Source organism: Xenopus tropicalis, chromosome 2, assembly GCF_000004195.4.
Source record: "Xenopus tropicalis strain Nigerian chromosome 2, UCB_Xtro_10.0, whole genome shotgun sequence".
Classification (NCBI taxonomy): domain Eukaryota; kingdom Metazoa; phylum Chordata; class Amphibia; order Anura; family Pipidae; genus Xenopus; species Xenopus tropicalis.
This window is the reverse complement of record NC_030678.2, coordinates 170,768,846-170,782,523: the sequence shown is the minus strand read 5'-3', so window position 1 is coordinate 170,782,523 and position 13,678 is coordinate 170,768,846. Positions and strand designations below refer to the sequence as shown.

Genomic DNA, 13,678 nt, shown 5'->3' with positions numbered 1-13,678 from the left:
CTATGGCAGCATAGGGATTCCCCTGTACTAAGCACAATTCAGCAGGAACAGCCCCCTAAGTTTGCCCATAGCCTGTACAGAGAGATACCATAAAACTATGGCACATAGGGATTCCCCTGTACTAAGCTCAATTCAGCAGGAACAGCCCCCTAAGTTTGCTCATAGCCTGTACAGAGAGATACCATAAAACTATGGCACATAGAGATTCCCCTGTACTAAGCTCAATTCAGCAGGAACAGCCCCCTAAGTTTGCCCATAGCCTGTACAGAGAGATACAATAAAACTATGACACATAGGGATTCCCCTGTACTAAGCACAATTCAGCAGGAACAGCCCCCTAAGTTTGCTCATAGCCTGTACAGAGAGATACCATAAAACTAATGCAGCATAGGGATTCCCCTGTACTAAGCACAATTCAGCAGGAACAGCCCCCTAAGTTTGCTCATAGCCTGTACAGAGAGATACCATAAAACTATGACACATGGGGATTCCCCTGTACTAAGCACAATTCAGCAGGAACAGCCCCCTAAGTTTGCTCATAGCCTGTACAGAGAGATACCATAAAACTATGGCACATAGGGATTCCCCTGTACTAAGCACAATTCAGCAGGAACAGCCACCTAAGTTTGCTCATAGCCTGTACAGAGAGATACCATAAAACTATGGCACATAGGGATTCCCCTGTACTAAGCACAATTCAGCAGGAACAGCCACCTAAGTTTGCTCATAGCCTGTACAGAGAGATACCATAAAACTATGGCACATAGGGATTCCCTGTACTAAGCACAATTCAGCAGGAACAGCCCCCTACGTTTGCCCATAGCCTGTACAGAGAGATACCATAAAACTATGGCACATAGGGATTCCCCTGTACTAAGCACAATTCAGCAGGAACAGCCCCCTAAGTTTGCCCATAGCCTGTACAGAGAGATACCATAAAACTATGGCACATAGGGATTCCCCTGTACTAAGCACAATTCAGCAGGAACATCCCCCTAAGTTTGCTCATAGCCTGTACAGAGAGATACCATAAAACTATGGCACATAGGGATTCCCCTGTACTAAGCTCAATTCAGCAGGAACAGCCCCATAAGTTTGCTCATAGCCTGTACAGAGAGATACCATAAAACTATGGCACATAGGGATTCCCCTGTACTAAGCACAATTCAGCAGGAACAGCCCCCTAAGTTTGCCCATAGCCTGTACAGAGAGATACCATAAAACTATGGCACATAGGGATTCCCCTGTACTAAGCACAATTCAGCAGGAACAGCCCCCTAAGTTTGCCCATAGCCTGTACAGAGAGATACCATAAAACTATGGCACATAGGGATTCCCCTGTACTAAGCACAATTCAGCAGGAACAGCCCCCTAAGTTTAATCATAGCCTGTACAGAGAGATACCATAAAACTATGGCAGCATAGGGATTCCCCTGTACTAAGCACAATTCAGCAGGAACAGCCCCCTAAGTTTGCTCATAGCCTGTACAGAGAGATACCATAACACTATGGCACATAGGGATTCCCCTGTACTAAGCACAATTCAGCAGGAACAGCCCCCTAAGTTTGCTCATAGCCTGTACAGAGAGATACCATAAAACTATGGCACATAGGGATTCCCCTGTACTAAGCACAATACAGCAGGAACAGCCCCCTAAGTTTGCCCATAGCCTGTACAGAGAGATACCATAAAACTATGGCACATAGGGATTCCCCTGTACTAAGCACAATTCAGCAGGAACAGCCCCCTAAGTTTGCCCATAGCCTGTACAGAGAGATACCATAAAACTATGGCACATAGGGATTCCCCTGTACTAAGCTCAATTCAGCAGGAACAGCCCCCTAAGTTTGCTCATAGCCTGTACAGAGAGATACCATAAAACTATGGCACATAGGGATTCCCCTGTACTAAGCTCAATTCAGCAGGAACAGCCCCCTAAGTTTGCCCATAGCCTGTTCAGAGAGATACCATAAAACTATGGCACATAGGGATTCCCCTGTACTAAGCACAATTCAGCAGGAACAGCCCCCTAAGTTTGCTCATAGCCTGTACAGAGAGATCCCATAAAACTATGGCAGCATAGGGATTCCCCTGTACTAAGCACAATTCAGCAGGAACAGCCCCCTAAGTTTGCTCATAGCCTGTACAGAGAGATACCATAAAACTATGACACATAGGGATTCCCCTGTACTAAGCACAATTCAGCAGGAACAGCCGCCTAAGTTTGCTCATAGCCTGTACAGAGAGATACCATAAAACTATGGCACATAGGGATTCCCCTGTACTAAGCACAATTCAGCAGGAACAGCCCCCTAAGTTTGCCCATAGCCTGTACAGAGAGATACCATAAAACTATGGCAGCATAGGGATTCCCCTGTACTAAGCACAATTCAGCAGGAACAGCCCCCTAAGTTTGCTCATAGCCTGTACAGAGAGATACCATAAAACTATGGCACATAGGGATTCCCCTGTACTAAGCTCAATTCAGCAGGAACAGCCCCCTAAGTTTGCCCATAGCCTGTACAGAGAGATACCATAAAACTATGGCACATAGGGATTCCCCTGTACTAAGCACAATTCAGCAGGAACAGCCCCCTAAGTTTGCTCATAGCCTGTACAGAGAGATACCATAAAACTATGGCAGCATAGGGATTCCCCTGTACTAAGCACAATTCAGCAGGAACAGCCCCCTAAGTTTGCTCATAGCCTGTACAGAGAGATACCATAAAACTATGACACATAGGGATTCCCCTGTACTAAGCACAATTCAGCAGGAACAGCCCCCTAAGTTTGCTCATAGCCTGTACAGAGAGATACCATAAAACTATGGCACATAGGGATTCCCCTGTACTAAGCACAATTCAGCAGGAACAGCCACCTAAGTTTGCTCATAGCCTGTACAGAGAGATACCATAAAACTATGGCACATAGGGATTCCCTGTACTAAGCACAATTCAGCAGGAACAGCCCCCTACGTTTGCCCATAGCCTGTACAGAGAGATACCATAAAACTATGGCACATAGGGATTCCCCTGTACTAAGCACAATTCAGCAGGAACAGCCCCCTAAGTTTGCCCATAGCCTGTACAGAGAGATACCATAAAACTATGGCACATAGGGATTCCCCTGTACTAAGCACAATTCAGCAGGAACAGCCCCCTAAGTTTGCTCATAGCCTGTACAGAGAGATACCATAAAACTATGGCACATAGGGATTCCCCTGTACTAAGCACAATACAGCAGGAACAGCCCCCTAAGTTTGCCCATAGCCTGTACAGAGAGATACCATAAAACTATGGCACATAGGGATTCCCCTGTACTAAGCACAATTCAGCAGGAACAGCCCCCTAAGTTTGCCCATAGCCTGTACAGAGAGATACCATAAAACTATGGCACATAGGGATTCCCCTGTACTAAGCTCAATTCAGCAGGAACAGCCCCCTAAGTTTGCTCATAGCCTGTACAGAGAGATACCATAAAACTATGGCACATAGGGATTCCCCTGTACTAAGCTCAATTCAGCAGGAACAGCCCCCTAAGTTTGCCCATAGCCTGTACAGAGAGATACCATAAAACTATGGCACATAGGGATTCCCCTGTACTAAGCACAATTCAGCAGGAACAGCCCCCTAAGTTTGCCCATAGCCTGTACAGAGAGATACCATAAAACTATGGCACATAGGGATTCCCCTGTACTAAGCACAATTCAGCAGGAACAGCCCCCTAAGTTTGCCCATAGCCTGTACAGAGAGATACCATAAAACTATGGCACATAGGGATTCCCATGTACTAAGCACAATTCAGCAGGAACAGCCCCCTAAGTTTGCTCATAGCCTGTACAGAGAGATACCATAAAACTATGGCACATAGGGATTCCCCTGTACTAAGCACAATTCAGCAGGAACAGCCCCCTAAGTTTGCCCATAGCCTGTACAGAGAGATACCATAAAACTATGGCACATAGGGATTCCCCTGTACTAAGCACAATTCAGCAGGAACAGCCCCCTAAGTTTGCCCATAGCCTGTACAGAGAGATACCATAAAACTATGGCACATAGGGATTCCCCTGTACTAAGCACAATTCAGCAGGAACAGCCCCCTAAGTTTGCCCATAGCCTGTACAGAGAGATACCATAAAACTATGGCACATAGGGATTCCCCTGTACTAAGCACAATTCAGCAGGAACAGCCCCCTAAGTTTGCCCATAGCCTGTACAGAGAGATACCATAAAACTATGGCACATAGGGATTCCCCTGTACTAAGCACAATTCAGCAGGAACAGCCCCCTAAGTTTGCCCATAGCCTGTACAGAGAGATACCATAAAACTATGGCACATAGGGATTCCCCTGTACTAAGCACAATTCAGCAGGAACAGCCCCCTAAGTTTGCCCATAGCCTGTACAGAGAGATACCATAAAACTATGGCACATAGGGATTCCCCTGTACTAAGCTCAATTCAGCAGGAACAGCCCCCTAAGTTTGCCCATAGCCTGTACAGAGAGATACCATAAAACTATGGCACATAGGGATTCCCCTGTACTAAGCACAATTCAGCAGGAACAGCCCCCTAAGTTTGCTCATAGCCTGTACAGAGAGATACCATAAAACTATGGCACATAGGGATTCCCCTGTACTAAGCACAATTCAGCAGGAACAGCCCCCTAAGTTTGCCCATAGCCTGTACAGAGAGATACCATAAAACTATGGCACATAGGGATTCCCATGTACTAAGCACAATTCAGCAGGAACAGCCCCCTAAGTTTGCTCATAGCCTGTACAGAGAGATACCATAAAACTATGGCACATAGGGATTCCCCTGTACTAAGCACAATTCAGCAGGAACAGCCCCCTAAGTTTGCCCATAGCCTGTACAGAGAGATACCATAAAACTATGGCACATAGGGATTCCCCTGTACTAAGCTCAATTCAGCAGGAACAGCCCCCTAAGTTTGCCCATAGCCTGTACAGAGAGATACCATAAAACTATGGCACATAGGGATTCCCCTGTACTAAGCACAATTCAGCAGGAACAGCCCCCTAAGTTTGCTCATAGCCTGTACAGAGAGATACCATAAAACTATGGCACATAGGGATTCCCCTGTACTAAGCACAATTCAGCAGGAACAGCCCCCTAAGTTTGCCCATAGCCTGTACAGAGAGATACCATAAAACTATGGCACATAGGGATTCCCATGTACTAAGCACAATTCAGCAGGAACAGCCCCCTAAGTTTGCTCATAGCCTGTACAGAGAGATACCATAAAACTATGGCACATAGGGATTCCCCTGTACTAAGCACAATTCAGCAGGAACAGCCCCCTAAGTTTGCTCATAGCCTGTACAGAGAGATACCATAAAACTATGGCACATAGGGATTCCCCTGTACTAAGCACAATTCAGCAGGAACAGCCCCCTAAGTTTGCTCATAGCCTGTACAGAGAGATACCATAAAACTATGGCACATAGGGATTCCCCTGTACTAAGCACAATTCAGCAGGAACAGCCCCCTAAGTTTGCTCATAGCCTGTACAGAGAGATACCATAAAACTATGGCACATAGGGATTCCCCTGTACTAAGCACAATTCAGCAGGAACAGCCCCCTAAGTTTGCTCATAGCCTGTACAGAGAGATACCATAAAACTATGGCACATAGGGATTCCCCTGTACTAAGCACAATTCAGCAGGAACAGCCCCCTAAGTTTGCGCATAGCCTGTACAGAGAGATACCATAAAACTATGGCACATAGGGATTCCCCTGTACTAAGCACAATTCAGCAGGAACAGCCCCCTAAGTTTGCTCATAGCCTGTACAGAGAGATACCATAAAATTATGGCACATAGGGATCCCCCTGTACTAAGCACAATTCAGCAGGAACAGCCACCTAAGTTTGCTCATAGCCTGTACAGAGAGATACCATAAAACTATGGCACATAGGGATTCCCCTGTACTAAGCACAATTCAGCAGGAACAGCCCCCTAAGTTTGCCCATAGCCTGTACAGAGAGATACCATAAAACTATGGCAGCATAGGGATTCCCCTGTACTAAGCACAATTCAGCAGGAACAGCCCCCTAAGTTTGCCCATAGCCTGTACAGAGAGATACCATAAAACTATGGCACATAGGGATTCCCCTGTACTAAGCTCAATTCAGCAGGAACAGCCCCCTAAGTTTGCTCATAGCCTGTACAGAGAGATACCATAAAACTATGGCACATAGAGATTCCCCTGTACTAAGCTCAATTCAGCAGGAACAGCCCCCTAAGTTTGCCCATAGCCTGTACAGAGAGATACAATAAAACTATGACACATAGGGATTCCCCTGTACTAAGCACAATTCAGCAGGAACAGCCCCCTAAGTTTGCTCATAGCCTGTACAGAGAGATACCATAAAACTAATGCAGCATAGGGATTCCCCTGTACTAAGCACAATTCAGCAGGAACAGCCCCCTAAGTTTGCTCATAGCCTGTACAGAGAGATACCATAAAACTATGACACATGGGGATTCCCCTGTACTAAGCACAATTCAGCAGGAACAGCCCCCTAAGTTTGCTCATAGCCTGTACAGAGAGATACCATAAAACTATGGCACATAGGGATTCCCCTGTACTAAGCACAATTCAGCAGGAACAGCCACCTAAGTTTGCTCATAGCCTGTACAGAGAGATACCATAAAACTATGGCACATAGGGATTCCCCTGTACTAAGCACAATTCAGCAGGAACAGCCACCTAAGTTTGCTCATAGCCTGTACAGAGAGATACCATAAAACTATGGCACATAGGGATTCCCTGTACTAAGCACAATTCAGCAGGAACAGCCCCCTACGTTTGCCCATAGCCTGTACAGAGAGATACCATAAAACTATGGCACATAGGGATTCCCCTGTACTAAGCACAATTCAGCAGGAACAGCCCCCTAAGTTTGCCCATAGCCTGTACAGAGAGATACCATAAAACTATGGCACATAGGGATTCCCCTGTACTAAGCACAATTCAGCAGGAACATCCCCCTAAGTTTGCTCATAGCCTGTACAGAGAGATACCATAAAACTATGGCACATAGGGATTCCCCTGTACTAAGCTCAATTCAGCAGGAACAGCCCCATAAGTTTGCTCATAGCCTGTACAGAGAGATACCATAAAACTATGGCACATAGGGATTCCCCTGTACTAAGCACAATTCAGCAGGAACAGCCCCCTAAGTTTGCCCATAGCCTGTACAGAGAGATACCATAAAACTATGGCACATAGGGATTCCCCTGTACTAAGCACAATTCAGCAGGAACAGCCCCCTAAGTTTGCCCATAGCCTGTACAGAGAGATACCATAAAACTATGGCACATAGGGATTCCCCTGTACTAAGCACAATTCAGCAGGAACAGCCCCCTAAGTTTAATCATAGCCTGTACAGAGAGATACCATAAAACTATGGCAGCATAGGGATTCCCCTGTACTAAGCACAATTCAGCAGGAACAGCCCCCTAAGTTTGCTCATAGCCTGTACAGAGAGATACCATAACACTATGGCACATAGGGATTCCCCTGTACTAAGCACAATTCAGCAGGAACAGCCCCCTAAGTTTGCTCATAGCCTGTACAGAGAGATACCATAAAACTATGGCACATAGGGATTCCCCTGTACTAAGCACAATACAGCAGGAACAGCCCCCTAAGTTTGCCCATAGCCTGTACAGAGAGATACCATAAAACTATGGCACATAGGGATTCCCCTGTACTAAGCACAATTCAGCAGGAACAGCCCCCTAAGTTTGCCCATAGCCTGTACAGAGAGATACCATAAAACTATGGCACATAGGGATTCCCCTGTACTAAGCTCAATTCAGCAGGAACAGCCCCCTAAGTTTGCTCATAGCCTGTACAGAGAGATACCATAAAACTATGGCACATAGGGATTCCCCTGTACTAAGCTCAATTCAGCAGGAACAGCCCCCTAAGTTTGCCCATAGCCTGTTCAGAGAGATACCATAAAACTATGGCACATAGGGATTCCCCTGTACTAAGCACAATTCAGCAGGAACAGCCCCCTAAGTTTGCTCATAGCCTGTACAGAGAGATCCCATAAAACTATGGCAGCATAGGGATTCCCCTGTACTAAGCACAATTCAGCAGGAACAGCCCCCTAAGTTTGCTCATAGCCTGTACAGAGAGATACCATAAAACTATGACACATAGGGATTCCCCTGTACTAAGCACAATTCAGCAGGAACAGCCGCCTAAGTTTGCTCATAGCCTGTACAGAGAGATACCATAAAACTATGGCACATAGGGATTCCCCTGTACTAAGCACAATTCAGCAGGAACAGCCCCCTAAGTTTGCCCATAGCCTGTACAGAGAGATACCATAAAACTATGGCAGCATAGGGATTCCCCTGTACTAAGCACAATTCAGCAGGAACAGCCCCCTAAGTTTGCTCATAGCCTGTACAGAGAGATACCATAAAACTATGGCACATAGGGATTCCCCTGTACTAAGCTCAATTCAGCAGGAACAGCCCCCTAAGTTTGCCCATAGCCTGTACAGAGAGATACCATAAAACTATGGCACATAGGGATTCCCCTGTACTAAGCACAATTCAGCAGGAACAGCCCCCTAAGTTTGCTCATAGCCTGTACAGAGAGATACCATAAAACTATGGCAGCATAGGGATTCCCCTGTACTAAGCACAATTCAGCAGGAACAGCCCCCTAAGTTTGCTCATAGCCTGTACAGAGAGATACCATAAAACTATGACACATAGGGATTCCCCTGTACTAAGCACAATTCAGCAGGAACAGCCCCCTAAGTTTGCTCATAGCCTGTACAGAGAGATACCATAAAACTATGGCACATAGGGATTCCCCTGTACTAAGCACAATTCAGCAGGAACAGCCACCTAAGTTTGCTCATAGCCTGTACAGAGAGATACCATAAAACTATGGCACATAGGGATTCCCTGTACTAAGCACAATTCAGCAGGAACAGCCCCCTACGTTTGCCCATAGCCTGTACAGAGAGATACCATAAAACTATGGCACATAGGGATTCCCCTGTACTAAGCACAATTCAGCAGGAACAGCCCCCTAAGTTTGCCCATAGCCTGTACAGAGAGATACCATAAAACTATGGCACATAGGGATTCCCCTGTACTAAGCACAATTCAGCAGGAACAGCCCCCTAAGTTTGCTCATAGCCTGTACAGAGAGATACCATAAAACTATGGCACATAGGGATTCCCCTGTACTAAGCACAATACAGCAGGAACAGCCCCCTAAGTTTGCCCATAGCCTGTACAGAGAGATACCATAAAACTATGGCACATAGGGATTCCCCTGTACTAAGCACAATTCAGCAGGAACAGCCCCCTAAGTTTGCCCATAGCCTGTACAGAGAGATACCATAAAACTATGGCACATAGGGATTCCCCTGTACTAAGCTCAATTCAGCAGGAACAGCCCCCTAAGTTTGCTCATAGCCTGTACAGAGAGATACCATAAAACTATGGCACATAGGGATTCCCCTGTACTAAGCTCAATTCAGCAGGAACAGCCCCCTAAGTTTGCCCATAGCCTGTACAGAGAGATACCATAAAACTATGGCACATAGGGATTCCCCTGTACTAAGCACAATTCAGCAGGAACAGCCCCCTAAGTTTGCCCATAGCCTGTACAGAGAGATACCATAAAACTATGGCACATAGGGATTCCCCTGTACTAAGCACAATTCAGCAGGAACAGCCCCCTAAGTTTGCCCATAGCCTGTACAGAGAGATACCATAAAACTATGGCACATAGGGATTCCCATGTACTAAGCACAATTCAGCAGGAACAGCCCCCTAAGTTTGCTCATAGCCTGTACAGAGAGATACCATAAAACTATGGCACATAGGGATTCCCCTGTACTAAGCACAATTCAGCAGGAACAGCCCCCTAAGTTTGCCCATAGCCTGTACAGAGAGATACCATAAAACTATGGCACATAGGGATTCCCCTGTACTAAGCACAATTCAGCAGGAACAGCCCCCTAAGTTTGCCCATAGCCTGTACAGAGAGATACCATAAAACTATGGCACATAGGGATTCCCCTGTACTAAGCACAATTCAGCAGGAACAGCCCCCTAAGTTTGCCCATAGCCTGTACAGAGAGATACCATAAAACTATGGCACATAGGGATTCCCCTGTACTAAGCACAATTCAGCAGGAACAGCCCCCTAAGTTTGCCCATAGCCTGTACAGAGAGATACCATAAAACTATGGCACATAGGGATTCCCCTGTACTAAGCACAATTCAGCAGGAACAGCCCCCTAAGTTTGCCCATAGCCTGTACAGAGAGATACCATAAAACTATGGCACATAGGGATTCCCCTGTACTAAGCACAATTCAGCAGGAACAGCCCCCTAAGTTTGCCCATAGCCTGTACAGAGAGATACCATAAAACTATGGCACATAGGGATTCCCCTGTACTAAGCTCAATTCAGCAGGAACAGCCCCCTAAGTTTGCCCATAGCCTGTACAGAGAGATACCATAAAACTATGGCACATAGGGATTCCCCTGTACTAAGCACAATTCAGCAGGAACAGCCCCCTAAGTTTGCTCATAGCCTGTACAGAGAGATACCATAAAACTATGGCACATAGGGATTCCCCTGTACTAAGCACAATTCAGCAGGAACAGCCCCCTAAGTTTGCCCATAGCCTGTACAGAGAGATACCATAAAACTATGGCACATAGGGATTCCCATGTACTAAGCACAATTCAGCAGGAACAGCCCCCTAAGTTTGCTCATAGCCTGTACAGAGAGATACCATAAAACTATGGCACATAGGGATTCCCCTGTACTAAGCACAATTCAGCAGGAACAGCCCCCTAAGTTTGCCCATAGCCTGTACAGAGAGATACCATAAAACTATGGCACATAGGGATTCCCCTGTACTAAGCTCAATTCAGCAGGAACAGCCCCCTAAGTTTGCCCATAGCCTGTACAGAGAGATACCATAAAACTATGGCACATAGGGATTCCCCTGTACTAAGCACAATTCAGCAGGAACAGCCCCCTAAGTTTGCTCATAGCCTGTACAGAGAGATACCATAAAACTATGGCACATAGGGATTCCCCTGTACTAAGCACAATTCAGCAGGAACAGCCCCCTAAGTTTGCCCATAGCCTGTACAGAGAGATACCATAAAACTATGGCACATAGGGATTCCCATGTACTAAGCACAATTCAGCAGGAACAGCCCCCTAAGTTTGCTCATAGCCTGTACAGAGAGATACCATAAAACTATGGCACATAGGGATTCCCCTGTACTAAGCACAATTCAGCAGGAACAGCCCCCTAAGTTTGCTCATAGCCTGTACAGAGAGATACCATAAAACTATGGCACATAGGGATTCCCCTGTACTAAGCACAATTCAGCAGGAACAGCCCCCTAAGTTTGCTCATAGCCTGTACAGAGAGATACCATAAAACTATGGCACATAGGGATTCCCCTGTACTAAGCACAATTCAGCAGGAACAGCCCCCTAAGTTTGCTCATAGCCTGTACAGAGAGATACCATAAAACTATGGCACATAGGGATTCCCCTGTACTAAGCACAATTCAGCAGGAACAGCCCCCTAAGTTTGCTCATAGCCTGTACAGAGAGATACCATAAAACTATGGCACATAGGGATTCCCCTGTACTAAGCACAATTCAGCAAATCAGAAGTCATTTTTTTTATTTCAATCCCCCTTAGAAAGATGTCTATTACTTACTAACGTGACTGCCATTTCTTGCAGCTATTGTTCAAGGCGACACTTTGGAGGATATTTATAACTCATGCAAGCAGGTTATCGAGGAGCAATCAGGGCCTTTTATCTGGGTTCCATCAAAGGAGAAATTATAACTTTGCCAGTAACCGTGAATGGGAAAGGAAGACTCAGAGAATTCTCTAGAATATTATTTTGACCTTTTTTTTTTTAAGTTTTGTAGTATTTATGTTCTTGCGGTCTTTGAATTTCCAATGAATGTACAACAACAACAAAAAATATTGGCCGGACTGTGGGACTGTTAAATTCTGATCATAATGGTGGATGACCGTTGTACTGTCACGGAGAGTCATTTGGAGACCATTCTGGGATTCTTTCAAGAGAAGAACTTAGTAAATTCCAACTTTTTGTTCCCTCCAGGATCCCAACATCCCCTACGGACATTGGATCATCCCAATTCTATGGACCCCTAGTCCAATTGTGCTTGTTCCGTTTGTTGATTGCTCTAATATCCCATCCCAGACTTGCTTTGCTTCTCCTCGCACACAGAGTACGACAATAGGGGGCTGATTTACTTACCCACGAACGGGTCGAAATGAGTCCGATTGCGTTTTTTTCGTAATGATCGGTATTTTGCGATTTTTTCGTATGTTTTGCGATTTTTTCGTATGTTTTGCGATTTTTTCGGATTCTTTACGAATTTTTCGTTACCAATACGATTTTTGCGTAAAAACGCGAGTTTTTCGTATCCATTACGAAAGTTGCGTAAAAAGTTGCGCTTTTTTCGTAGCGTTAAAACTTACGCGAAAAGTTGCGCATTTTTCGTAGCGTTAAAACTTATGCGAAACTTTGCACCTTTTAAGTTTTAACGCTACGAAAAATGCGCAACTTTTCGCGTAAGTTTTAACGCTACGAAAAAAGCGCAACTTTTTACGCAACTTTCGTAATGGATACGAAAAACTCGCGTTTTTACGCAAAAATCGTATTGGTAACGAAAAATTCGTAAAGAATCCGAAAAAATCGCAAAACATACGAAAAAATCGCAAAATGTTCGTTTTCAAGTCGGAACTTTTCCAATTCGGGTCGGATTCGTGGGTTAGTAAATCAGCCCCTAGGTGTTTTTTTACATTTATCAGGTTTTTTTTTTGTAAAAAAAAACTAAAAATTGGAGATTATATTCCCATCGGCAAGCAGACGGCCATGTTTTCTTGCCACACCCATTGGCTGAACAGAAAAAAAAAAGGAAGCATGTACAGCAGAAAAATTATCATTTGCAATTCGTTCTCGTTGATCGCTGTTTATTTGGGTTTTTAGTTAAAATTTGGTGTTTATTTATATTTTGGATGAAATGCAACATATTCTATCAATGTATCATTTTTTTATCTTCCCATGATTTCTGCCAAATAAGTTATACAGGGAGAGAACAAATTATCTCCAGAATTTACTTTTCATCTCTTTCATTTCCAAAATTTTTTTTTTTATTTTGTATTTACTGAAAAAAATACCTATTCATTTTGGGTTGAATTCCCTATTTACTGAAATTTTAGATGAAATGAACATATTCTATCAATGTATCGATTTTTTTAAATCTTCCCTTCATTTCTGCTTAAATACATTATCCAGAGAGAGAACAAATTATCTCCAGAATTTACTTTTCATCTTGCATTTACAAATTTTATTTTGCGTTTATTGAAATTTTAGATGAAATGCAACAAATTTAGCAACTCTTTTATATTCCCATCATTTCTGCCAAATAAGTTATACAGGGAGAGAACAAATTATCTCCAGAATTTACTTTTCATCTTGCATTTACAAATTTTATTTTGCATTTATTGAAATTTTAGATGAAATGCAACATATTCTATAAATTTAGCAACTCTTTTATATTCCCATCATTTCTGCCAAATAAGTTATACAGGGA

At 44.3% G+C, this 13,678-nt stretch overlaps 1 protein-coding gene across 5 annotated transcripts in view; it reads left to right on the top strand.

The window, feature by feature from the left end:
- Window positions 1-12,389, top strand: part of dlg2 (discs large homolog 2) — a 615,655-nt gene extending 603,266 nt beyond the window's left edge. For all 5 annotated transcript variants that reach the window (XM_018091766.2, XM_012958043.3, XM_031897354.1 and 2 more), the window contains one exon: window positions 11,788-12,389. In XM_018091766.2, the coding sequence (XP_017947255.1) occupies window positions 11,788-11,894 (107 nt within the window). In that variant the 3' untranslated portion in view covers window positions 11,895-12,389. The remainder of the gene's footprint in view (window positions 1-11,787) is intronic.
- Window positions 12,390-13,678: the final 1,289 nt, after the last annotated feature.